Source organism: Mustela nivalis (genome assembly GCF_964662115.1).
Source record: "Mustela nivalis genome assembly, chromosome: 5".
Classification (NCBI taxonomy): Eukaryota; Metazoa; Chordata; class Mammalia; order Carnivora; family Mustelidae; genus Mustela; species Mustela nivalis.
In genome coordinates this window covers 13,694,154-13,720,212 of record NC_139024.1, presented here as the reverse complement: position 1 = coordinate 13,720,212, position 26,059 = coordinate 13,694,154, and the positions used below count along the sequence as shown (strand labels likewise).

At 37.0% G+C, this 26,059-nt stretch overlaps 1 protein-coding gene and 1 long non-coding RNA gene across 4 annotated transcripts in view; one reads left to right on the top strand and one right to left on the bottom strand.

The window, feature by feature from the left end:
- Window positions 1-165: 165 nt before the first annotated feature.
- LOC309864491 lies at window positions 166-11,557 on the top strand. Of its 2 annotated transcripts, XR_014311569.1 has the most exons (4): window positions 166-318; window positions 2,455-2,495; window positions 9,840-9,893; window positions 11,170-11,557. It is a non-coding gene; the product is annotated as an uncharacterized lncRNA (long non-coding RNA). The 2 variants fall into 2 exon arrangements; XR_014311570.1 differs by lacking the exon at window positions 11,170-11,557 and having other exon boundaries at window positions 178-318; window positions 9,840-10,119.
- The window catches only part of RGS17 (regulator of G protein signaling 17), an 86,885-nt gene continuing 67,948 nt past the window's right edge, over window positions 7,123-26,059 (bottom strand). The window contains exons 3-5 of one of the 2 annotated variants that reach the window (XM_082730027.1): window positions 20,016-20,105; window positions 17,706-17,940; window positions 7,123-8,174 (exon numbers count right to left, since the gene is read on the bottom strand). In XM_082730027.1, the coding sequence (XP_082586153.1) occupies window positions 7,986-8,174; window positions 17,706-17,940; window positions 20,016-20,105 (514 nt within the window). In that variant the 3' untranslated portion in view covers window positions 7,123-7,985. The remainder of the gene's footprint in view (window positions 8,175-17,705; window positions 17,941-20,015; window positions 20,106-26,059) is intronic. The other variant, XM_082730028.1, reaches the window with a different exon arrangement.

Here is a 26,059-nt window from a genome sequence, read left to right as displayed (position 1 = left end):
GGGCCAGCCGGGCGCACGCGCCAGTTTTAAAGGGCCTCCCGAAAGCCTCGGTGGGAACTTCCGGCAGGCATTTCAACGCCGCTTGATTCGCCGAGGCCGGTAGGGGGCGGAGCGGGAAGTGATCGGCGTTTAGAAGCCGGGTCGGAAACGCCTCTTTGAACGTGCGGGGGCGGGGCCGCTGCAGGTTGTCGCGCGGATTTCTGACGTCGCGTTTTTACATCCCAAGCGCTCAATGAGGATCCCGAGTGCGGCAGTGGAGGGCGGGGTAGTCCGCTAGCGGGGCTGGCGACATCTGTTTCCCTTCTCCTCGTTTCGACGGTAAGACTCGTGTTCCTGAGGAAGGCGCCCGGGGGAGTCATTTCCCCAAATCTTTCCAGCCTTGGTGGGCCGCGAAGTTGACCTGCTTTCAAACGACTCCGTGCCTCACCGAGCCTCCTGCCCGTCCCCCCTCCCTGCGAGTGATGGTTAGTACTTTTAAAACAGATCGAGGGATTCCAAGTTCCGAAAGACCAGAGCGCAGCAAAACCTTCACCGAGTCCTGCCTTCGGTAGCCCCACCTCCGTCTCCCTCCAACAATCCTGAAATAGCGGATTGGTGCCGGGCATGTTGACGTTGATTGGTATAATGCTTTGCATTTTCAACCGAGCTTTTCGCAGCCCACCTGAGGGATGGCTAGGAGGGTGTAAGGAGAACCAAGACAGTCCTTGGGAGGCAAGGGTTGACCCAGTCCAGGAGCTCCCACTACTTAACCAGTTTGCGCAGCGTCTGCTACATGTTTTCACTGTTGAGAGAGCTGAAAACTTGGAATTTTAAAAATCAAGGGGTAATTACGGGAGCCCTCGGCCAGGTTAAATCATCCTTGAGTCCTCTAATGAAAACTGAGGCTAGGTATGAAATTCTTGTAAGATGAGCTTGCACTGTCTGCATTCCTTCCTTACAAATGAAAAGTGAAGTGGAGGAATGAGAGGACTCTCCAAGCTATAGAGAGCAAAAATAGGTTTTGCAACTTAAAGAGCTCCAACAGATCACCTCAACTATTCGTTTCACTTTGTGTATTCAAGCCACACTGCTTTATAAAATTGTATTTTCTTTAAGATAGTGGTTGAAACCATTTTAATTTTGATCCTAGTATAGAACAGGACCGATAAGTCGTTTGTATCTTTATTAGAATCAGCTGTTGCCAAGTCTTAACTCTGAATTTTTTTAACCGTAGAAATGAGGGGAAGTCACGTAAATTAGTATGATCAATCTCTCAGCTGAATTCTCAAGTCAACTCAAGAATATAGTTTATTTATAAAAGGTGAAAAAATGTGAGAAAATAACTTTATGGAATGTTATGAAGAATCCAGCCAGAAATTATATTCCCTAAGATGCATAAGCAATTTAAGTAATATAAATAAGTGTACCTTTTACTCCTATGGTGTTAACACCAATGAGGAAACAGTAACTTGTCTAAGGATACATTGGTGAATTCTTTATTAATTCAAAACATTTTTTAAAAGTGTAATGCATGTGCATTTTACAATAATATCCATAGGTTTCCACAATATAGTTAAATGAAAACAACTGTAGTTTGATTTACTTTGAAAACAAAAAAAAGATACTTTGAGACTTCTGAATTTCCTTACATTACTGTCATGCTCAAATTCTATTATTACATATTGAAGATTCTAGCATTTTCAGGAAATCTATTATTTGTACACAGGTAAAATGATAAAATAGATTCAAGGACGGGGAAATAAAAACCCAAAACAACTTAAATTGGAGGAAAAAATCATCTAGATTATCTATTCAATTTATAAGTACCTACATTGCAAATTAACCAAGCATGTGTCTCAAGCTGCATTCATGCATTCAAAACTCCTTTATGGTCCGCTATTATTAGTGGACTACAAAATAGAGATCATTAAGTACAATGAACATGGTAGCAAAAAATTGGACACATTCGGTATAAATTTTACAGAACCAAACACTGAAATTTTTTTAATATTTGGCAAACACCCTAAAATCATATACAAGAAGCTGTATTTATGACAAATAGGTTAAAGCAAAGGTGGAAAATCAAGTCTTTCACATTATTTCAATAATCAGTGTTCATTGTTCTGTTGAGGGCAATATGGAAAAGCACTCAGCAAAATGATCATTGATTAAAATTACCTCTTACAACAAACTGAAGTCTTTACTCTCCGAGCGATATAGTGGATAAAGTAAAGGTAATTCAAGGGAGAAAATTCACTTTCACCTCCATTAAGTGAATATGCAAGCTAACGGTTTTGGAGTTTTATTTTCCCATTGCACTTTCCAGTTTATTGTATTTTCATGGTATTTGTTAGCAGTCATTTAATGGAACCTAATAGCAGCACTGAGGAATCTGCTCAGAATTTTTTTACCTTAGCATTAATGTCCAGTACATTTACCTCTAATATGATCTCTTAATAATGTATTGCTTTGCAGTGGTGAAACCTAATAAACTCTACCTCAACCACATGATCAAGGTCAGTATTAACAGTGAGAAGTCATAATGGTGGTATGTACCTCTGATAAGATGTGCTATAAATGGCACTTTACTTCTGTGGTCTTCCCAAAACTGGTAACGCCTGTCTAATCATAGGGAAAACAATCAGACAAATTCCAATTTAGGGACATTTACAGAGTACTAGACCAGTACTCTTCAATACTGTCAAGGTCATCAAAACCAAAAAATGTTTGAGAAACTTGCAACCAAGAGGAACTTGAGAAGACAGGATGACTAAATGTTATGTGTATGTTGAATGAAATCCTGTAACAGAAAAAAGACACTAGGTGAAAGCTGTGGAAATCTGAATAAAGCACGGACTTAATGCATCAATATTGGGTCATTAGTATGACAAATGTCACAATGGGTGTGCAGTATATAGAACCTCTCTAGTATCTTTGCAATTTTTCTGTGCATCTAGAACTTTTCTACATTTAATGAAAAATTTTAGGAACACACACCACCTTTTATTCTTTTATTTTCATATTTTTGTGGTAAAATTTTTTTAAAAAATCATACCAGAATACTTTCTATTCCATGCCAATTTCAGTGTTTTCTAATGGCCAGTCTCTCATAACTTAGTTTTAGCTTTATTTGCACATACTTATTTGGCAAATTATTTGATGTTTCTATTCTTATTTGATGTTTCTATTCTTCCTGTCCTTGGGAATGTTCTTTTATTTCCATTGGAAATAAAATTTTCAAATGATTTCATTTTATTTATCTTATTTAAACATTTATATTTTAAGCCTACAATATTATACACACATATTCATACAAACATTTATATACATATATCTGTGTACACACATGCGCATACACACATCTGTATACATATATCTGTGTACGTGTGTCATTGAAAGAAGCATACTTCTTGGTTGTATGTCAGTGTGATGTTCTTGAACTAAAAACTGAATTTCAGTCATCCTGAACAAAGCAGTAACAGATTCATACCATCCTCCATCTTAAAATAAGCATGATTGTATTTGTTTAATAAATAACTAAATCAGATTTTTAAAGTATGGTTTGCTAAAGAATAGAGGAAATGTACATTAAAGTGGCATTTAATTCTTATGTTCTTGAAATGGGAATAATTACTGAGCTGGAGAACTTTGATAAAGTAATAATAATATATGTGACACTTTATTCTTTCTATATTGACTTTTTTTAATTATCATGGCCACCCTGTAAATAGAGTATTCCCCATTTGAGGATGAGGAAGCTTGCTTAGAGAGGTTCAATATAATATTTGCCCAAAGTTCCATGAGACAGAAATGTAACTTGAATGCAAATTTGTAAGTAAAGCCTGGTATCTGGGAACAATAGTATCAATCTACGCACTCTCATGTGTTGTAAAGATACTATTAAGAACGTTGCAGGGAAGATCAGAAGCCAGGTTTTTGGTATCAGTTTTATTGATAAATACTTGCAGTTGTAACAAGTGAGGAATAACTCAAACTTTTACAGATTTAATACTATTTTCTCAGGAGAACAAGCATTTTATATTGGTCAGAAATTTAAAAAGAACTGAAAAGAGCATGCAAATATAAATGTTTGCAAAATATATTTTGAAAATTAGGGTCAGAAGCTGTAAATATAAATACACAGGCAAGAAAGTTTTCTGAAACTGTCTTTATCACCTTTCAAAATAATATGCCATTGTATCCAGAGGAAAGTTTGAAAAAATTTATGTTTGATAGGGTTCTATCTATAGACATTTAGACCTAAGAAGTTTCAGGTGGCTTTTGAAAGAGTTCTTATTTTCCTATTTTCTGATTGTATTTAAAATTTCTTCCTTCTATATTTATTCCTCAAAGCATCTGATATTTTTGTATTTTTTGCAAATGTAACTTGTCACAGTTCCGATAATGACATTTTTTCAATATGTTAAAAGTGTATAGAAAAAAATGGATCATTCAATATTAAGAATCAGGTATTATTTTAAGTCAGCTTAATGGGGTGAAAATGTATTTTTGCCCCTAATATATAGACATTATTTACCTATTTCTATAGTCCTTTGTAAAACTGAACTATCAGGTAAATATATGATATGCATTTCATTCTGTAAGTAAGAACCTAGGCAGCATTAAAGGATACTAATAAACGCCCCATGCACCATGACCAAATATCAGAACTGGTCATCCTATGTACATATTTCAAGATTTTTTTTTTTAAGACCACATTATGGCCTTGATTTTTGCACTCCATAACATGGATATCAAAATTGTGTTTTGCTATTGTTGTTCATATGCCAGTGCACCCATTGTGCTTAGAGCTGCCCTATAACACTGTTGGAACATCTGTTTTACCTTTGGGTAACATAATAACAATTATCCAGAGTGAAGAAGAAGAAGCATCAGCCATCCATTATTAGTGTGATCTATGTACAAGATCCATCTCTGAAGAAATCTGGCTCTCCAATTTAGTTATATGTATTTATATATAATCTATACCCTCCACTTTTCTTTCCATGATAGACACATCTGAATTTAGGCACTATGGAAAGAGCATGTGCATTAGCAGATGCTAACAATACACAAAGAAATCCTGACAATCTAAAACACAAAATGTACCTTCTAAAGTGCTAATTTGTCCCCAGGGAGGAATATATTCACTAGGAAAAATCAAATTCTACCATAGCAAATATTGTGCTCTTGGAATGGTAGCATAGACACCAGTTGAGGGCTTTTTGTTTGTTTATTATAGCTCTGTAATTAAAACAGAAGGAGTTATACCATACTTTAAAAATTGGTAGAGTTGCAAATATACAGATATACTCGTAGATAGAAACTTCAGACATTTTGAAATTAAATGAGAAACCTCCCCCCACCCCCCCGACAGGAATTTAGTGCAGAAATGCTCACATAACATGGCTACCAACATCCGATGTGTAAATCTGCTCTCGAATCATTCTCAACCCAACTTCCTAATCAGGTTTTAAAAGGATATACTAATTTCAAAGTCTGTATTCTACAAATGCCCAGGTTAGAGATTAGGACTCTTTAGAAGGGCCCTTATCTTTTACATTTGGTAAAATATTAAAGGTATTGTCAAACAGACAATTCATCTAATAGTCCAAAGTATCTTATAAAGATAACTTATGGCTAGCAGGTCACCATCATATATAGTAACAACAAGAATATAAAGTCTATGTGTAAAAAGATGGATGCATGCGGTGTATCATAGTATATTACATATTTTCTGGTCATGTGCACCAATTTATTGTGCCTCAAAGATAGCAACAAATATGATATCACAACATATATTTGAATACATCATAGAAGCATTATAAACTCAATTCTACTCAAGAAAAAATTAAATAATTTAGGTACAACAGAACTTCACAATAGAAGTGATGATTCTTATAGGTTTTTCTTCACTCTTTCGGAAAAAAAAATAGGACTTTTTGTAAACATCTTCGTAGCTATCTTTTTTCCAACGTATTACGGAATACTATTCAAATAGTAAATATCTAATTGACATGGATAAAGTAGGTTTTAACACACTAACACTTTCAGACAAAAACAGGCATTTGTTAAAAGAAATGATTATTATAAATATTTTCTATCTTCTATTCTAACTACATTTTCATAAATAATGTATTTAAAAGTGCTGAATATGGTAGGATAGTCAGCAACGCCAGTGTAAACAGAACATTTTGTTTTCTACTCTGCAAACTTTTTAATCCCATTTTGTCAAACACTGCAACAGTTAAAATATTTGCATAGGGAATAGATAATAGCCCTTTTAACCATATCTCCTGAATTCTATATAAATTAGAAAATCAAATTCACTTAAAAAAACAATCCTTGAAATGTCTTAAGTTTTATGGAAAAAAAAAACTTATGATGCCAACCTTTCAAGTAAAATAAATTTTAAAAAGAAAACCCCAAACTTGTTTATTTTAAAAATGTTTAATAAATTAAAAAATGAGAGGTAGTTAAAAAATGACAAAACCTATAATTTTAATATCATCCTTAATATAAGGCCAGTATTATCAGTGGATATAAATATTTTTAAAACTTTCACTTTAGGTGACTCACTACTATATTTATTAAGTTTAAGTTAAAAAAATAGCCTCCAGGGGATATTAATATTCAAATGCAACACCTTGATATAAATATGACACTGACTTTTCTGTGTGTGCACATGATAGGATACTGTTTTCTTGAGTGTCAAAAGTACATGCCAATATCAGGCAAGTATTCTGTCTTAAAGATTTAGTGGTACTTATAAAAAATAATATGGCAGCTAGAAGATTTGAGCACTGTACTGCCTTTCAATTATGGATGAGTATTAATAGTTTGGTTTTAACATTTTTAAAATAAGTCATTCTGAAGATACTATGAAAACAGTTAAGGTCTGAAGTAGAGAATTATCTTCTTCATAACCCTTACAAAACTTCTCTTGGTTAAAAACTTAGCTTTTCATTGGATTTTGCTTTCAAGGAAAATATGCCACAGGACAGATGCTATTCATCAAAATGTTTTATGATGCTACATTTAGGCATTCCTTTATTAAATCCTTTTTTTAAATATATATTCCAAAAACTAAGTTATCGAGCTTAGTATTTTTTTTCTTGCTAAAGTACATACTTTACACAACCATTTCAGAACTGGAGAGCCAGTCTTTAATAAATTAATTACAGTATTGGACATCTGATATATACATAGATTTTCCTCTATTACAATTAAAAACAACTATCACTCTTTGATTTGTCATTGAGATAGAATATCTTCAAATTGTTTTGTGCTTTTTTTCTCTTTTCTTCTTCTTATTGTTTTGTTTTGTTTTGTTTTTACATAACAAACTATTCTGTAAATAAAATGCCACAGTTTTGGCAGTGAACAACCAGAGGAATCCCCCATTAGGATTTCCCAACAAGCAGAGATAAATAGCTCTTTTTCCATGTACAGAAATATTGGCTTCAAAATGAGTGTACTGAACACAGTATATAACATGTTGAATACCATTGTTACAACTTAAAAATTGGCTTTTTCTCTCTTAGATTATATTTAAAAATGCAAACCACAGCCAATTTTTTTTGCAGTTATTTCTATAAGACCATATTGCACAAAAGTCCTTAAATACAGATATAAGTTATGCCATTGGATTAAATATTACAACAGCTATGTGGCAAATGAAGCAGTTTTACTTTGCACATGCAGTCTCTGGGGATACACTAGGAGACTGTTCATAGGACTACAAATACAGTTTGCTTGCAAGTAGAATGAGTGTTGAATAAAACAAACTTAATTTGGCAATCCGTTGTTTTCGTGTGGTGTTTTCTCCAAACTTAACCAGGATAACCTTGATATAAATGGAGACAAAGACCATATGGTTGTATTTTCACAGTAGCCTGAGGAATACTAAACTGTAGTTCTCCAGGAACTCAGTTTCTGGTGTAATTTAACTACTTTTATTTCCCAACCCAGCCCTCCAAAATGATTTTTTTTTTTTTTAACGAAAATTAAGATTCAGAAGTAGAGCTGGCAGTACTTTCAACAAAGGACTTATAAATTTGAGAGTTCAAAAACCTTGGAAAAGAATCTCTGTGCATTAAGGTATATATCTGAAGTTGGGCATCTTCATACATGTGAGGATTAGGATCCAACAGATTTCTGTTGATCACCTCTCTAACTCGAGAATCGAGACTGACCTAAAAAGGAATAAGAACAGGTACATTAAATAATTTTTTTTCAAAAGATCTCAAGTAAATATAGTTTTGTGACATTTCAGAGAAACTTCAAAGAGTTTAATCCAACTATCTAAAATCTTGAGGTTACCTTTCTTTTTTTTTGAGGTTACCTTTTCCAAGACTATATAACCTTGCATACTTGTCTACCTTAAGAGTTGAACTAAAACGAACAAAAAACAACTTGTCTTTTAAACCAGAAGTTTAGTTCACAGATATCCTGGTTTACTGGGATTTATCTTTTCTATGCACTTACTCAGGAGTTTTTTACCATTTCTATTCATCGTTGAGGCACTGGAGAATTCCCTAGCCAGAAGACAAATTTATCTCCTCCTATAAGGTGACTGCTGGGGTGACTCTCTTCATGGGACAAGGTAAAAATATGGCAGGGAGTAGTTCTCTGGCAAAAGTCAGCATGATATATCCAGTGCTGATTCCTGATAGTTTTATATCCCAACAAATCCTGTAGCATCAAAGTAAGAAACCAGGAATCTGGAAGGGTGTAGTAGAGCAAACCAGAGCAGGCATTCTCCATGTCTTGGGGGTCCTTGGCAAGGCACAGAGAACTACATAGTCCTTATACCGAGATGTATCTGAAGATCTCCGGATGAGAGATCTTAAAGTGGAGTCTTTGAAAGGGGAAATATAAGTAGGAATTCAGAATACCTGTACAAGTAGTCAGGACAGTGTTATTAAAAAGCGTAAATAAAGGGGTGCCTGGGTGGCTCAGTGGGCTAAGCCTCTGCCTTTGGCTTGGGTTCTGATCTCAGGGTTCTGGGATAGAGCCCTGCATTGGGCTTTCTGCTCAGGAGGGAACCTGCTTCCCCCCTCTCTCTGTCAAATAAATAAATAAAATCTTTAAAAATAAAAGTGTAAATAAATCCTGCAAATGATAGTTTTTTGTTGTCTTTTGTTTCCCTTCACTCAATGCTGGTCCTGTTGGAGCTGGCAGGACTGCTGGAAAGGGAGCTGGGGATAAATAAATAGGAATAAGAGCATACTCCGGGAACAGAAATGAGCTCTGCTCTGAAGTGACCCGTTGGCAAAACCTAAGAGGCCAGCCATCACAAACTTGTCCTCATTGGTTTCCTCAGTCCTCAATATTGAGCCTGGACTAGAGCACTGTGATCATATTTTCTGTCTCATGATGTACTCCATCTATACAAATGTTTTATTTTTATAGCTAAATGTTTTGTCATAAGAATTTTGCAGAAGCCTTTTGGTTATGACTTCTTTTCCCACCTATTGTTCGGATTGAGCCTGGGGTCTGAGACAGTCCTAATAACTAAAGTGGCTCATGTTCCATCTCGGTGTCCCCAGATTCCCAAGCTCTGTGCCCCATGTAGAATTGGATGGATTGCTATACCCCAGAGATGGGTCCTATGAGGGAAATGGTGATCCAGACTAAATGTCTATGGCTTAGCTAGACCACATTATGGAAAAAATTAAATGTTTCATGGCTGAACTATAAATTTTTTTTTAAAAAATGTTCTGGAAATGGGTCATTTAAGGTTTTATTCTCTGTGTTATCTGAGCCATCTGAAGTCATCAAATACAAAGTAATAAAAAATACAGAATTTTTTTCTAAGCTTTTTATTTAAAAATATTATTTATCTTTCTATTCAATAGGAATGTGTTGACACTGGAGTTCAAGCTGATCTCACACTGCAAAGTGGTGTTTTGGTAAGGTGAAATCTTACCAAATACACTCAACTGTTTTTGTAAATGTTTTTGCTCCTACTTTCAAACTTGAGAAACTTTTTATTTCAACGGAGGAGGAAATGTTAGATGAATGATAAAGAAGATCATTTATTTCTTAAATAACAGCATAATTAAATACAGTATAATTGCTTGTGGTTAGAACCATATTAGTTATCTTAAGACAAATAAAATACCTTGAATTATTAAATGTCTTGAGTTCTCACTGTATAATTTTATTTTATTTTTGTGCAAATTAAGAACCATAGTGAAATATCACAGAGAAAGTCATCTGACATTTAGTAACCTGTAACAAAACTCATTTGCTATTTCTATTTAAAAAAGAAAATATTTACCTTAAGTTCTGCTTGTTTGGAAAGGCTGTCAGTCAAAAGCAGTGTAGAGAGGTCAAATAACAAGGATAAACCCCATGGGTGTAAAAATGTATAGTTTCATCTGGTGGTATCTTTATGCTTCAGACTGTGGAACATCTATAATACAAGTTAGTGGGGGTGGGGGGGATCCCAGCACGGGCCTGAGCCACAGTCACCCTAGGATTCAGGCACAACTGGATGGCTCATGATCCCGTCTAATCTGGGGTCCAGTGCCTGTGGGACTGAGGAGTTTCCCATAAAGAAGTCATCCTAAGGGAAGAGAAAGTTGAGAAGCACAAGAGGAGCTACCGTTGCGCAACAGGGCTCTGGTAGTACTCAGTCCTCACAGACCCCCATCTAGGTAGGGGAAGGGAAGGCACCATTCCCAGTCACAGCATTAACAGAAAAAGAAGTTCTCCGGTGGGACGGGGCACCGCACGGCTCCTTTTTAGTTTGGCCACATTCACCCAGCAGCCGGAGCAGTGCTGGGAACGCTGGCAGTGTTGAGAGGTGGCAAGTGATGTTTAGAAGGCTTAGGGGACTTTGTGGGAGGAGCTGGGAAGCTATACCCTCACGCAAGGAGCAGGAGACAGAGGAAGAAGAAAGGCAAGAGGCTTGCAAACATACAAATATGTTCCGCCTGTAACTCCACAAACCAGTTGGGAGAAGAACGGCATGAGAGCCGAAGGTTCCACATGAGTGTGGGACGAAAGCGGAGGCCATGAAGACCCAGGTCTTGCTAGTGTGGCTGGGGAAAAGCCGGCTCAACTGGGTGACACACCTGCTTAATCTTGCTACATCCCCCACCCAGTGGAGGAGAACACGCAGATGAGTGAATGTCACCAGAGGGCTGTATGCTATGTGTTGACCCTGCCTTTCTGTTCTAGCCATCAAGATGCAATGGGAATTTTGACTTCGTGGACATTTGGGGCAGAATTATGCTGCAAAAGATGAATTTTCACTGAAAGTCTTTTTCCCTTGTGGAGATCCTCCTCAAATTAATTAGGTGACTTCCTTAAACAATTTTTAGGTATCATGATTATGTTTTTCTTCTCCATTTTTTCCCATTTTATCTTTAATTTTACCAAAGTTGCTTTATTTAGGATTCTTTCTGAAGTAAAATTCTGATTTTTGTTCCTTTTTCCTTTATAAGTTCATACTCAATTTTACCAGTGATATTCTTTTTAATTTTAACTAAACTTGGTTTTCTCGTGTTAAATTTTGTGAAGAATATCTGATTCCCCCATTGGTTATAATAAATTTATATCATGTGTACTTTTAGTCATATTATTCTGCGTTAATTATTTCTGCTGAAAATAATTATAAATTGCCAATAAGACCATTGGAATTGATTTCTTGGAACAAAGATCACTGGATAAAATACAGTAGCCATATTCCTGGCAGTGCCCAAATGATGGGGAAGTTTATCTTGCTTGTCTAGGGAGAGTTCAGGCATGTGGTTATGAACATTATTTCTCATTTTGTCTCAAGTTCTAAGGTTGGGTTTATAGAAATCTGTGGAAGTATCATGAAGAAAATACTGGACAGTGGGATTACTAGTCAGCATATTACACTGAAAGGGCACCACATTTGGAACGAGAAGACCTTGGGCTTCTGTCCTCTCTTTACCAGGTAATATAGTTAGGATGGCCTACAATAGTTGTTCTGCCTCTTTGAGAATCCATTTATTTCCTTTGCTGTAAAATGGTGCCCTGTCTCCCAATGGCTAAAGGATTCTTGTGAGACTTATATTGTGATAATATATGTGAGACCATTTTGTCAATAACAGAGTTTAAGCCCAATGTAAGGTGATGATGATGATGATAATAACAATAATAGGCCTTAAGTATCATGACACCAGTGTCTTCAGACTTTCTATCAACTTGAATTTTCCCTTTGCAGAATGACCCTACCTGACTTTACCTCATCTAAATACCACTGTTGACCTCCATCCCCGTTATATTCATCACATTTTTTTAGTCGCTTGCTTTTTTTAAATTTTTTATTTTATTTTTATTAACATATAATGTATTATTTGCCCCGGGGTACAGGTCTGTGAATCATCAGGCCTACACAATTCACAGCACTCACCATAGCACATACCCTCCCCAATGCCCATAACCCAGGCACCCTGTTCTTCCTCCCTAACCCCTGGCAACCCTCAGTTTGTTTCGTGAGATTAAGAGTCTCTTATGGTTTGTCTTCCTCCCTCTTGTTTCATTTTTTCCCTCCCTATTCCTCACAACCCCCCACCCTCCCTCTCAAATTCCTCATATCAGAGAGATCATATGATAATGGTCTTTCTTTGATTGGCTGTTTAAAGCAGCAATGTCCACAATAGCCAAACTATGGAAAGAACCTAGATGTCCATCAACAGATGAATGGATAAAGAAGACATGGTGTGTGTGTGTTTGTGTGTGTATGTGACATACACACACATACACACAATGGGATAGTATGCAGCCATCAAAAGAAACGAAATCTTGCCATTTGCAACAACATGAATGGAACTAGAGGGTATTCTGTGGTTACTTGCTTTTGAGATGATTTGTCTGTCTTCCTGAAATGTAAGATCTGTAAATGATAGGCCAGTGTTTTTCTTGTTCACCAACATATTCCCAACATCTAACCCAGTATCTGGCTCATAGGAAATAATCAAATATTTTTTGAATAAAAATATGCAGGCACAAATAAATGAATCTAGGAAAATACAGTCAAATGAGTCCTGGTTAGAAAAAACAATTTATATCATCAAAAGTGCTAAATTTTGCTTAAAGGGGTACATACTTGCAAACACAGAATCCACATGTCTATCACTTATGCATTATTTTTAGAGAATTTTGGAATTTAAATAGGTTTACTGCTTTTTTTTTTTTTCTCCCAGATAACAACTGGAAATTCAGGATGCAATCAAAGTAGCAAACAACCCCTACCAGTATTCAAATCACCATGGGAGAGAGCCATAAAGTTAGAGATTTAGTGAGTTTTTGAGCTTTCTCCATGCCATTATTCTGCAAAATGAGGAAACTGAGGCCAGAGATCCCTAAAGTAAGTTAGTTGCTCGGAGTCATAAGGATGGTAAGCATCAGGAGAGCTGAATTAAGGAAAATGCCATCACTAAAGAGATTTGTAGAAAGCTGAACAGTATTCTTCATTTCAGGTATGTCTTACGTTTGCTGCAAGATTTGTAATTATTCATTCAACAGCTCAATGCTGTTTATGGTAGGTAATAGCTTTTAAATAGACTTTTTTTTTTTAATCTTTACACTCAATGTGGTGCTCAGACTTAGAAGAGTTCACGAGTTCCATGAGCCAGCCCAGGAAACCCAAACAGACTTTTTACTAAAGTTATTCATTTTTCTGGGTTTGTCTTTTCAATATTTAATAAATATAAACTGCCATCAGCATCTACGATTTGCAGTAAGAGTACTGTCAATCTTAAATTCCTCTTTACTACCCCCATTCATTCTGTCTTTGAGAACATCACAGAAAAAAATTTACTTTTGAAAAATGCTGTTCTTTACGTGTTTTTCTTTTTTTTAAATTGAAAATTTGTCCTTTCCCTCTCGAAATATACACTATACCAAAAAATGAAGACTATACTGTCTCCAGATTACAAACATCTATTTTATAACATAATGCTCAAATTATTTAAAATGCATAAAACATGCTCTTCAAGTAATGAAATATAATTTCAAACACAATGGCTTCATGAAAAAAAAAAAGTTATCTAAATATAAGTAATTTTAAGAATGTAGACTTTCTCTACATTTAACCAAGAGGAATACGATAACTCTATCAAATTAAGATAAAATGAGTCTAGTGAAGAAAAATGAGGTTCCAGTTAACCATGGAATCCTGATAATTTTTATTTAGTCCTTATTTTATAAATGATTCAAATTTTCATGTTCTTTAAAACTATTCAAAGTAAACAGAAACATTTACAGAATTTCAGAGTTAAAAAGGCCAGATTATCTAGTCCCCAAATGGGAAATCGATCCCAACTCTAACAGTTTGTGGCCTGGCTGCTTTGAATACTGCGTTGAGAGAAATTCTCTGGTTGAATCTGGGTATAGCAGTAAAAACCATGATAGATTAGCCACATCACTTGGTGGAGAGAATGGACTAGTAGTACAAGAGCCTTACAGTTGTCATTCTGGATTTGGTAGACTAGTCTCTGTGTCCCATTTTATCTTTATTTTGGTAAACAAAGCAACTGAACAACAAATCAAAGAAGTGGACTTATTTTTCCCAGGCCACACGATCAGCTTGAAGCAGATCCAGAACCAGAATCCCATCTGCATCTGAATGATGAGTTCAGTGCTCTTACTACTATACAGTCAGGGCTCTCTTGATGTGACATGTATTCCCTCCAGTGTTGGCAAACAACATTGGAAGGGTGACAACTCTGTATCATCAGACAGTTATTAATGTATTGTGGCTGATCAGAGATTTTTTGCACAGAGAGGTCAGTGAGATGTAACAGTTTAGAAAGGACTCTGCGGTGGCCAGAAAGTGTATGCCATTTTGTAAGTGTCTCAGTGAGTCAGGTCATGGTTCAAGACACATATATTTATCTCTTGGCTTACAATATAACTTATAGGGACGCCTGGGTGGCTCAGTGGGTTAAGCCGCTGCCTTCGGCTCAGGTCATGATCTCGGGGTCCTGGGATCGAGTCCCACATCGGGCTCTCTGCTCAGCGGGGAGCCTGCTTCCTCCTCTTTCTCGGCCTGCCTCTCTGCCTACTTGTGATCTCTCTCTGTCAAATAAATAAAATAAAAATCTTAAAAAAAAAAAATATATATATATATATATATAACTTATAAACAATTTTCTTTTATAATTGCAAATACCTACTTTTGGTTTATTTGTTTTTGCTAATAAACAATGATCAAATGATCAAATGTAATTACTATGTTGACAGGAGAACAATCCTTTGGCTAAACAAAGATACCTCGTAGTGAGTTGGGGGAAATGGGATGGGAAACAAACCCGAGAGACTGTGGACTCTGAGAAACAAACTGAGGGCTTTGGAGAGGAGGGGTGGGTATTAAGGAGGGTACGTTTTGCATGGAACACTGGGTGTGGTGCATAAAACATGAATTTTGGAACACACACATACACAAAAAAAATTAAATTAGAAAGAAAAAAAAAAGGCACTTCGTACAGTCCAATCATTTAGATTCTATGTCAAGAGTTAATTACAAGTCAGTACACAAGTAGCAAAATGATAAAAATGTGCATTTTGCTTCTCTGTGTGTGTGTGTGTGTGTGTGTGTGGTATTTTGAGGATATTAAAGAGTGGGTAATGGCCCAAATATAGATACACAAAAGAGAAAAGATATATTTCTGTTACACTAAATATTAGTCCATTTAACTTAGGGAAGGTAGTGCTTTTGATCAGAAAATAATATTTTAATGACTTTTTGGTGAAACTCATATTCAAAATAAATTAGGCTAAAACAAAACTCCATTACTTTTGCAAAACAATGAAAATCCAATAGTTTTTAGTTCAGTAATCAATAACTAAGATAGCTTGAAACTGTGGCCCCAAGAAGTAATTTTATGAAAACTGTTTATTTTACAAAGCTCCATTAATCAGTGACACCTGAAAATCGGGAGTCTGAAGACAATGGGAAAGTGTTTCCCATAAAAACTAAAAACTAGTAAATGAAGACTGTGAAATAAAGGAATTCTATGTACTTCATATGGAGCATATTTTTTCTGCCAACATTATTTTAAAGTAGAACATCCATCATAGTACAAAGAATGGACTAGATAATCGAGGCAATTACCATTTTCACATGATACATAACATATATTTTGGGGAGAGAAACGGGCTAAATAATCTTCCCAAACAACAATTATGTGCAACATTAGCACGTCATTGGGCACATTTGGATTTGATATCTTTGCCATGTAATGCAAACTTAAAAATGAGAATGAAATGTATCTGCTAATAAAATCCAAGAAGAAGTGGCTAGGGGCTGAGCTTCCAGATAGACTACAAACCTGAAACATGTAGTTCCGAGGTTAGAACCACAAAGTAGCATCTATAAGAAATGCACTGAGGCTACAGAAAAAATTCTGTGCACCTTGTTTCCAGGAATACTTTCTCTACATTAATGAGGGAAATAAAAAAATACAACAATCTTTGTATATCCAATTCCAGGTCTCTCATCTTGTGGAGACAATACTCTTGGGGTCCTCTGGAATACCAATGGCAATTATAACTTAACTAACAAATTTTTAAAACTTACTCAGGTCCACCTTATTAGAAGTGAAATAGTTTATATAGCCTTCCAAACATAGACGTGGATTCGTTTTATAGATTTCAAGGTGAGGGGTGTAGGACAGTTTGGGGCCACATCCCGGACTGGAGGAAGCCCCAATAAGCAGAGAATATTTCTAGGGAATTTCTAGGGAATACTGTAGATGGGCACACAAGAGAGGAGTGTGGAGCCGAAGGAGCCAGGTCAGGACATTTCAGTGCACAGAGACAGGAAAGACAAAAAGAGGATGGTGAGAAGTGGGACTCTGTCTCTCAGCACTGCAGGGGCCTGGCTACCCTACTAATTCCTCCCTCATCAAGTCCTTTTCACTCTGGCAGCTGGAGCATTACTCAGGATCAAATTATTTTTTAAAAAGTTGATGGAAAAGTGTTAATTTGTTTCCTTAAAATGTTCCTTATTAATTAGGCATGTTTCAGCCATCGCAAAAAAAAAAAAAAAAAAAAAAAAAAAAAAAAAAGCTTGCACTTTCAGTAACAGGATTACCGAAATAAATAAAAGAATTGCTATTACCCATCTCTCTCCTAAGAATATTAATGGGTCATAAAGGCCCATTCTTTAACCTTATAAAAAATTCTACTATGAACATCAATAAACATAGTAGCGGTTTTTTTTTTTTTTTTTAAGCTCCTATTAGAGGTTTTCAAACTAGTGTGTACATGGAAAGCTTGTTAAAAGTCTAGATTCCTGGGCTCTATTTCCAAAAATTCAGATTCAGAAGTCCTGGATAGGCCTCTAGAATTTGCTTTTCAAACAAATGCTCCTGGTGATCCTTAGACAGGAGATCTGGGGACCACACTTAGAGAAAAACTGCCCCACAGTAAATTCTTCTTTTCCTCTTTAGCGTAAGTCACTGTATTAAGCAAACTGTATTTAAGAGGCTTTGCAATGTTAGTTCTGAAAAGCAAGTAGCCAGCCCCACGGTTCAGAGAGAGATAAATGATCAAAGCACAGTGGGGAAACCTAGCCTTCCAACGTATGTTCAGGTAGGTTCTCAGAGTAAAATCGAAATTATCTCCCCAGGGAAGCCTTCTAGACTGTCCACACCCCATGCATTACCCAACGTGGACAGAGGTCCCTTTGGGTTCATCCTTGGTCTTAGGAAGCCCATAAATATTTTCCAGATTTTTACCTCTTTTGGTGATAGTATAGAAATGTAATCTTCATAGATCATTCTGGCCTTTTCTTCGATTACTTTTTTATTCTGCTCTTTCTTTAAGTCTTCACAGGCAAGCCAGAAAAGTAGGTTCTCTTCACTGTATTCTGTTCGGAGAAACTCTCTGAAAAGGTTTCTTCCTGCTGGGGCCTTCATCATCTTGTCAAAATTTTGAGACCAGGACAAGACTTCCTCCGAAGTGGGGTTTTGGCTGCAAAGACAGAATTGGGCCATCATCAAAGGCAACTGATCCAAGAATACGTGGTTGGTAGAGGGGAGAAAAGACAGAAATTGCTGTCCCTTTGCTGCCATCTAGTGGTCACTAGCAATTATTTTTCCTTTGATCTGGCAAGTTTCTGCAAGGACTGGGCTACTTATTTCTGGGTATTAAAAAAAATTCCCTTAGTCACAAATGTGTGTTAGGGAGCAAAGCATTCAAACAGCAAAGGGTTATACACACTATTTTTCACGGTCGTCATAATTCATAATGAAGCCTGGAAATGTTCAAACTTAACAATATATTGCAAATTGACAGACACCCTATGCATTAATTTGAATGGCAAATTGAATTTTTTGTTGCGTCTTTTAATCTAAGTATTTATATTTTTTGATGTATATTTTAACTTTAAAGCCATAAGGTACTGCTTCTCTTTTCCTCTCTGATAGGTACTTTTTCATTTGTCACTGGTTCTAAATTGTATGCACTTGTCGCATGTTTTCCTAAGTTCTAGTATTACTCCACTAAAGTATTATGAATAGAGTATTGCCCATGAATGGAATTATTAGAGCTAAAAGTCTCAGGGCCTTTATAATGACACTGAGGACTTTCTAGATACTTCTATTTAAGTTTTCAGTGACTATATTCATGCAGAAACCACCAGTTGTTACTCCCTTTGGTTATACTTCAAAGAAATGGAAAGAGAAGCTTAGAGATTCTTATGGTTAAATTGATCCCGATCTTGCTTTCCTATCCATCGGTTTCTTTAAGAATTTTTCAACCTCCTCCAACAATTAAAAGGGGACTACCCTACGATCCAGCAATGGCACTATAGGTATTTACCCAAAGAATACAAGAGCACTAATTCAAGGGGTACATGCAGCCCAATATTTACAGCAGCATTATCTACAATAGCCAAATTATGGAAAAAAACACAAGTATCCATCACTTGATGAACGGGTAACGAAGACATGGTGTATATATACAACGGAATATTACTCAGCAATGAGGTGGATGGAACTAGAGTGTATTACGTAAGTGAAGTAAGTCTGAGAAAGAAACACGATATGATTTTACTTATATAGGGAATTTAAAAAACAAAACAAATGAACAAAGCGGGAAAAAAAGGGGGGAGCAAAGCAAGAAAGACTCTTAACTATGGACAACAAACCGATGGTTACCAGAGGGAGGTGGGTGGGGGGATGGGAGAAATAAATGATGGGGATTAAGGAATGTGATTGTCGTGATGAGCACGAGGTGTTGTATGGAAGCGTTGAATCACTGCATTTACACCTAAAACTAACATCATACTGTATGTTAACTGGAATTTTTTTTTTTTAAAAAAAGGGAAAGAAAAAAATTTTCTGACCCAAAATACATTTGGTCCAAGAAGTACTTATATTTTATTTTTTCTTATTTTTTTTGACCAAGTATATTAAATAGATTTGTCACTGATCCACAATGTCTGAACTTCCTCTTTCACTTAAAAAAGTTTAAAGATGGAAAAATTACAATGAGGCACCAACATTAAAACCTTCTCATAGGAAGCAGAAAAAGAAAGCAGCTATCATCATACAACCAATCGACTTGTATTTTAATTTCATTCTGTAGATACTGCAATGAAAACTCGATTCTCATTTTGGAGAAAATACCTGGGTAGAATCTGTTCTGATGGAAATGGGATCAGCTGGGTGCCCTTTCTGACTAACTGAGGCAATTCCATATCTTTTTCTGTGTGTTTCAGACTGAGGAAGAGAAAAGCTTAGAAAAAATATTCACGGAAAGAGAAGAATCAGGGCAATCAGGGGCTAATTCATCTTAACAGTCATTACTTTTTGAAAGAGAGAGAGAAACTCAGGCAGTGTTTTCGCTGATAGCTTAACATAGCTAATAAAAAAATGGATGAAAAGCAGTTGCCGTCACAAAATAAGATCTCCCGGACCGAGAAGGCTTTCATTTCACAAAACCATTCTGAGGAGCACCAGGACACAAGGGCTAATGCCCCAGCACTGCGTAGATGTAAGTGGTGCACAAGCGCCAGATGCAGTTACGAGGGGAAGCGCGCTTACCATTCCTCTAAGACCTGGATACTCTCCATTTTTGTGGTATGCGTGGGTCTTCCCGCACTTTCCCCTCTTTCTTCATTCCTCACGGTGAGGCTGTAAGGCAGTACAACATTTTATTTTGTCTAGGGAAAACGATTTAAATAAAAGAAAAAAAAACTGCAGGAAACTATTACAGGAGAATTTTATTCTCAACTATGTGAGAATATATAAAGTACACGAAGAGTGACAACCATTTAAAAAGGATGGGGAAGCCGATGTTCACTAAAGAAAGGAAAATAGTGACTTAATGAAATAATGAAGTAAATAATCTCCAAAATGGAACCTGTTATACATTCTGACTTGGTCCTTAGATAATCTGAATTACTTAAAATCTCCCAAGATACTTCACATGATTATGTGCTTTAATATTGGATATGCACATTATATTGCTCCTTGGAGTAATGTCATCTTGAATTTTGGGTAGTTCTATTCACAGTTTGCTTTCCATTTATTTTCTCCCACTGATAGCTAAAAAGGTAACATGTTTCAGAATCTGAAACAAAATTCGCTAAATTCACATCATCATTTTCTACATCCTAGGTGTTCCTGTCCCTGAAACCATCGCTCCTCCATCCACTCAAGTCTGAACTACTAGATTTATATTTGACCTTGTCCTTGCCCTTTCCTCCCATTTAGTCTGTCTTCAATGTCTTGGAAGAGACAGGCCGGCCACTGTGAGGGTCTGGGTAGAAGCACTGGATCAGAGGTGCGTCTGTCTCTAGGATGTAAAGTTCTGCAGGACTACAAGAGCTAGACTAATCCCATGGGCTCCACAACAAGAATTGTCTGATTCAGAGAAACTGGCCCTCAGCAGCACCACAGAGTGAAACACTCAAGGCTCTAGGTATAAACAAGATGTAACGAGGGAGGTCATGGGTGATACTAAGAAGCAGGGTGGTTGGGGCACCTGGGTGGCTCAGTGGGTTAAAGCCTCTGCCTTCGGCTCAGGTCATGATCTCAAGGTCCTGGGATGGAGCCCCACATCTGTCTCTGCTCAGTGGGGAGCCTGCTTCCCACCTCACCCCTGCCCCCACCTGCCTCTCTGCCTACTTGTGATCTCTGTCTGTCAAATAAATAAATAAAATCTTAAACAAAAAAAAGAAGCAGGGTGGTTGGGATGACTCAGCAGCCTTGCAAAGTCAAGCGACTGAATTAGCAAACTGACCCCTCTGTCTAGAAGTCAAGAAGCTTCATGGGAGCCTGTCAGAGAGCAAAGGTCCAGACAACATGTCTTTCATTTGTCAGATGTTCATTTATTCAACGAGGGGAAATGGAGCCATTATTTCCTAGTGCCTATTATGTGCCCCTTTTCTCTCTAATTTTGTTATCCCCATTTTATAGATGAGCAAATTGAGCCACAGAGCTTCTAGCAGTTTGGCCCAACATCACATACTAAATATGTTGTATGGTTGGAATGTGAATCCAGTTCTGTCACACAAATCTGTAATCTTTATTGAGTATCCATTAAAAACCATGCTCTCTGAAAGGCGTCAAGGCAATAGACTACTTGTGTGAATTCAGAAAAGGGACAGTAGGAAAGGTTGTGGAGAAGGAAGGGGATTAGCAGGACAAGGATTACAACAAGCTATTGTTCTTAATCTGAAAAGCAGAGACATTGGCTCATTCATTCATTCTTTTTTTTTTTCTTTTTTTTTTTTTTTAAGATTAGAGAGAGAGAGAAGGAATGAGCTGGGGGAGTAGCAGAGGAAGAGAATCCTCAGGCAGGCTCTGCACAGAGTGAGAGCCCAACACCGAGCTCAGTCTCACAACCCATGAGATCATGACCTGAGCCAAAATTGAGAGTCGGACTCGTTAAGCGACTGAGCCATCCAGGCATCCAAACATCCATTCATTCTTTGATTCTCATGGGCAAGGGTGAGGATAGAGAGAATGCTGGAAGCATCTAAGGAAGAGCAGCCCACCTGCACCTGAGATCAGACAGGAAAATCTCCTTGGGAAAGTGAACTGCCTGGAGAAAAGGGAACAACTCGATGGGAACTGCAGAAGTGGTGTGGCTCAAAGGATTCCGGGAAGCAGAGCTGAGTGTTAAACACCCAGCAAACTGAACGGTGCTCTGCAGAGAGCTGGCAGCTCCAGGATTAGAACCCTCACAGCCTTCAGGGTGAGACAGTCATGAGGAAAACAGTGAGGTGGATTCAGAGAGGGCCGCACTGTTGTTTACGTCTCTGTGTGACGATACGGTGAATACACCTGTAGTTTGAGGTAGTCCGGAACCCTCAGCCCTCCATGTAGCAACACGCTTGGGTCAGGGATGTGTTTAAGAGGAGGCCCATGACCTTCTCAAAGTATCTTTGAGTAGGAGTGCTTCTCTGGAATTTGGTATCTTTCCAGTAATTACGGGAAAGTTGTGTGGGAGGAGGTAAGAACACATATTGACAACACCCTGTGAGATTTCCTGAGAGAAATTCATGATGCCAAATCTATAAAATACGCAAAATTTTTGTAAATTCTGGAAAGACTTTTCCTATTTAAATAGGAAATTAATACTCATTCTGCCATGCTTTACAGAGTTCGCGTGTGTATGTGTGCACACACATAGTAAGGGACCATAAAAAGGCCAGACAATGAGCTTGTCTTCACTGATTAAATAATAAACCCCTTGAGAATTTATTTCTGTTACATTTCCACAGTGTCCCACAGAGTGTGCACACAAACGCAGCTATATTTCACTTTATGCAATATCTTAAGAAAAAAAAATTGTTCTCCATTGTGTCCTTGATGTAGAGTAACAAATCTGGAATCCACATGCATGATTCACAAGTTTCTGAACATGAATTCTGGCTCCTGTATCTGTTTCTGTGATATTTACAAACATCCCAAATGCCACCATATTAGAGTGATCATCAAGAAATACTGGGCTCTGTTTATATCTTCCATTTCTACAGATGGCAAAATATGGACACACATTTGTACTAAAACTGCTTATGATAGATATTCAATAACTGCTTAATGTTCAGTGTTTACTCCATTTCTTGATCTAATATTGGATTCAATACTGCCCTGTAGAAAGAAATTGACTTCACCAATTGTCAAGTGTCCTTTTGATTAACTTTCCTTTACCACCATTCTGGGAAAAAAAAAAAAATTGGTTTCAAAGTTTCAATTATCAAGAACTGCTAATAACTCCACTTTAAGAAGAAGAGAAATGGAAGAAATGATAAAGGAATTGGTATGAAACTGCTTGCCATCTATGTTTTAGGAATGACTAAGGTCTGTCTCCAGTTTCACCTGGTCTTGCTCTCAGTAATACACAGGAGTTTGTTTGTTTGTTTGTTTGTTTTTTAAGGTAATAAACAACAGGAAATATTTGCTCTAAATCAACATATACATAGTTCATGTGCTTGAGAAAAACTCTAAAAGTAAATCAAACTTAACAGTCGCAAGGGATCATGTAGAGACATTTTTGTTGTTGTTGTTTTGCTTTTTTACTTTTACCATGTTTATAACGTTCTTAACATTTCTGCTTTTTAAGCATCTGAAGCCATAAAAAGAACAGAACGCAGGTACAAGGCTCACTGTGGGAGTCTTGATCAAAGCTTGAGTATTTTACAGAAGACAGTGCCAATAATCTAGGATAAGTCTACTAACATAAGTATTTAAAATCCCATTAGAAATTTTCTAGAATGGTGACTTTGAGAAGGGAGAAATACATTTGAAAATACAGAAAATAAGGAAATACGCCTTCTTTGTGTGTGGGTGAATTTTTTGTTTGCTTACAGGGCAGCTGGGCGAGTGGGATGGGGAAAATATTACCTGCTGCCCGTTACAGAGCTTACCTACGGATTCATCTTTGTGGATGTGTGCGGGCCTATTTTGGAAGACAGTCTACTTTTGTAGGAAAAATAGCTGGTTTTTAGGAAGAGCCCTAGAAATGGTTGCAAATAAGATGAAAACTTTGCAGTAGCCATGGTAACTCTAGAATGGAGGCCGGTCACAAAACCACATAAATTTACACAAAATCTCCGCTAAAGAATCAGTATGATCCTTGAATTCAATTTACTGTGACATCAAGGCTCAAGAAAGATCCACTGTGATTGGTAAAGACAAATATTATTCAATATTTTAAAATTCTCACAGTATATCAGTGTTTCATTTCTTTTCTTTTTCTTTTCTTTTTCTTTTTTTTTTTTTTTTGTCTAACAGCTTCTACCTCAAATTTTCCGGTGCAAAAATGGAATCAACATCCTTCAGGCTCTGAAAAAAAATTGGTACATTATTCTTTAAATGTTTCATTTCTTCCCCCAGTAAAAATACCATGGTAAAATAATATTACAGCTTTATTTAGGAGTCAACAGCAATTTATAAATATGTATGAGACACCTGGCCCATGCGATGTTGCCTGGGTTGGAAAGTCAAGATGAATACGACAGAGCTTCCAAAACTGAAAAGCTCTGACAGGTAAATAAGCATCACAGGGCACTGCAAATGAGGGGTAAAACAGTGGTGTGCATACAGTGCTTCTCAGGTAGTTACAGTGTCTACACTTTTGCAGGAGGGAATTGAGAGGGGCTTTGCAGAGGAGGTAATGACGAAATTGAGCTGAACAACCAGAGCAAGTGTTTCAGATGAGACCAGGACAAAGGGAATTCCAAGCAGAGGGGGGAAAGTCCCATGTAAGAAGAGGCTTGGAGTAGTAAACAGGCATGATATAAATGTAGGTCAAAATGGGTAAATCAGATGTTTCCGGGTGGGAGTGATAAATTAGAATAGGAAGTGAGGTGTGCTTATGTAACGGGTCAAGAAGACAATGAGGTGCTCTTCAAACGTCGAATATACCTCCTTTAAGATGACTTCCCTTTCACTGCCTTATTTTCCTCCACACTTACTGGGAATAATGTTAAGACTACATAAGGTTGCAAGACTAAAAACTTGAGACAAATAGGTAAATTATTACACATGCTTAATTAAATGTAAGAGCAAATTAGTTGCATATTGAAATGACAATTCCAAATTTACCAAAGACCTTTTAATTTCATCTTGAAGAAATAAAGCCTTATACTCTGCCATTATTGTAAAACCCTTCCTCATACATTACCTTACTACTTCTTTCTCACAACAGTCCTGTAAGGTAAGCAGGGGATTTGTTATTCATCATTTCCATTTTATTTCAGAGGAAACAGTCCCTGAGGTTGCTGTACACCGTTTCCACAACTAAGCCATATCAGGGCTGGCCTTGAACTCATATTTTCTGACTTCTGGTCTCATGTTCATCTGCACTACTCAATGCCACTTCTCTTTATATAAAAGAATTATTTTTTCTTTAACCTTTTTAGTTATTTACAAAGATTGATTGCTCTTCAATGTTTGGAAGAGGGAAACCTCTTAGGACAAACCAGTTGTAATACAAACCAGAACGCAAATACCTTCTCTCTCGGCATTGTCTCATGGCTATGAGGCTATGGGAGTTATTGCCCAGAGAGCTGAATATAGGGTAGATACTGGCAAGAAAACAATTTCTCAATTCCCTGGAATTTGAGATGACTAGGAAATAGCTGTTACAGATGGTTTTGACTGCAAAGCCTAAAAGAGGAAGAAAAGAAGAGATACCACTCACGACTGCGGATCAGGTGCTCCTACCGCCCCAAGCCTCCTGGGCAGCACAGCTTGCTCCCATCAGCAGAGTAACGTTGAGAAGGGAGGGCAGAGGGGAGAAGAGCACTGATGCTTTGTGTAGAAACGGTGACACACAGAAGAGAAGAGACACCAGAGGTGGGGGCAGTAACCATATGCCATCCATGATTTCTCACATAAACAAATCAGTTATAGTCAAGCTTTTGACTTCAGCATCATCAGTTTTATGTATACATTTTGGTAAAATGGCTTGGTTTTGAATAGTATATGTGGGGATGGGAATGGTGGCTAAAAATTTGTGTCTGGAAATGTTATACAGTGCTTGTCTAAAAAAAAAAAAAAAGTCCCTAATAATATTTCCCCTGCTCCTGATAATCATGTGTAATAATCGTATGACATGTGAGAAATAAAATCAT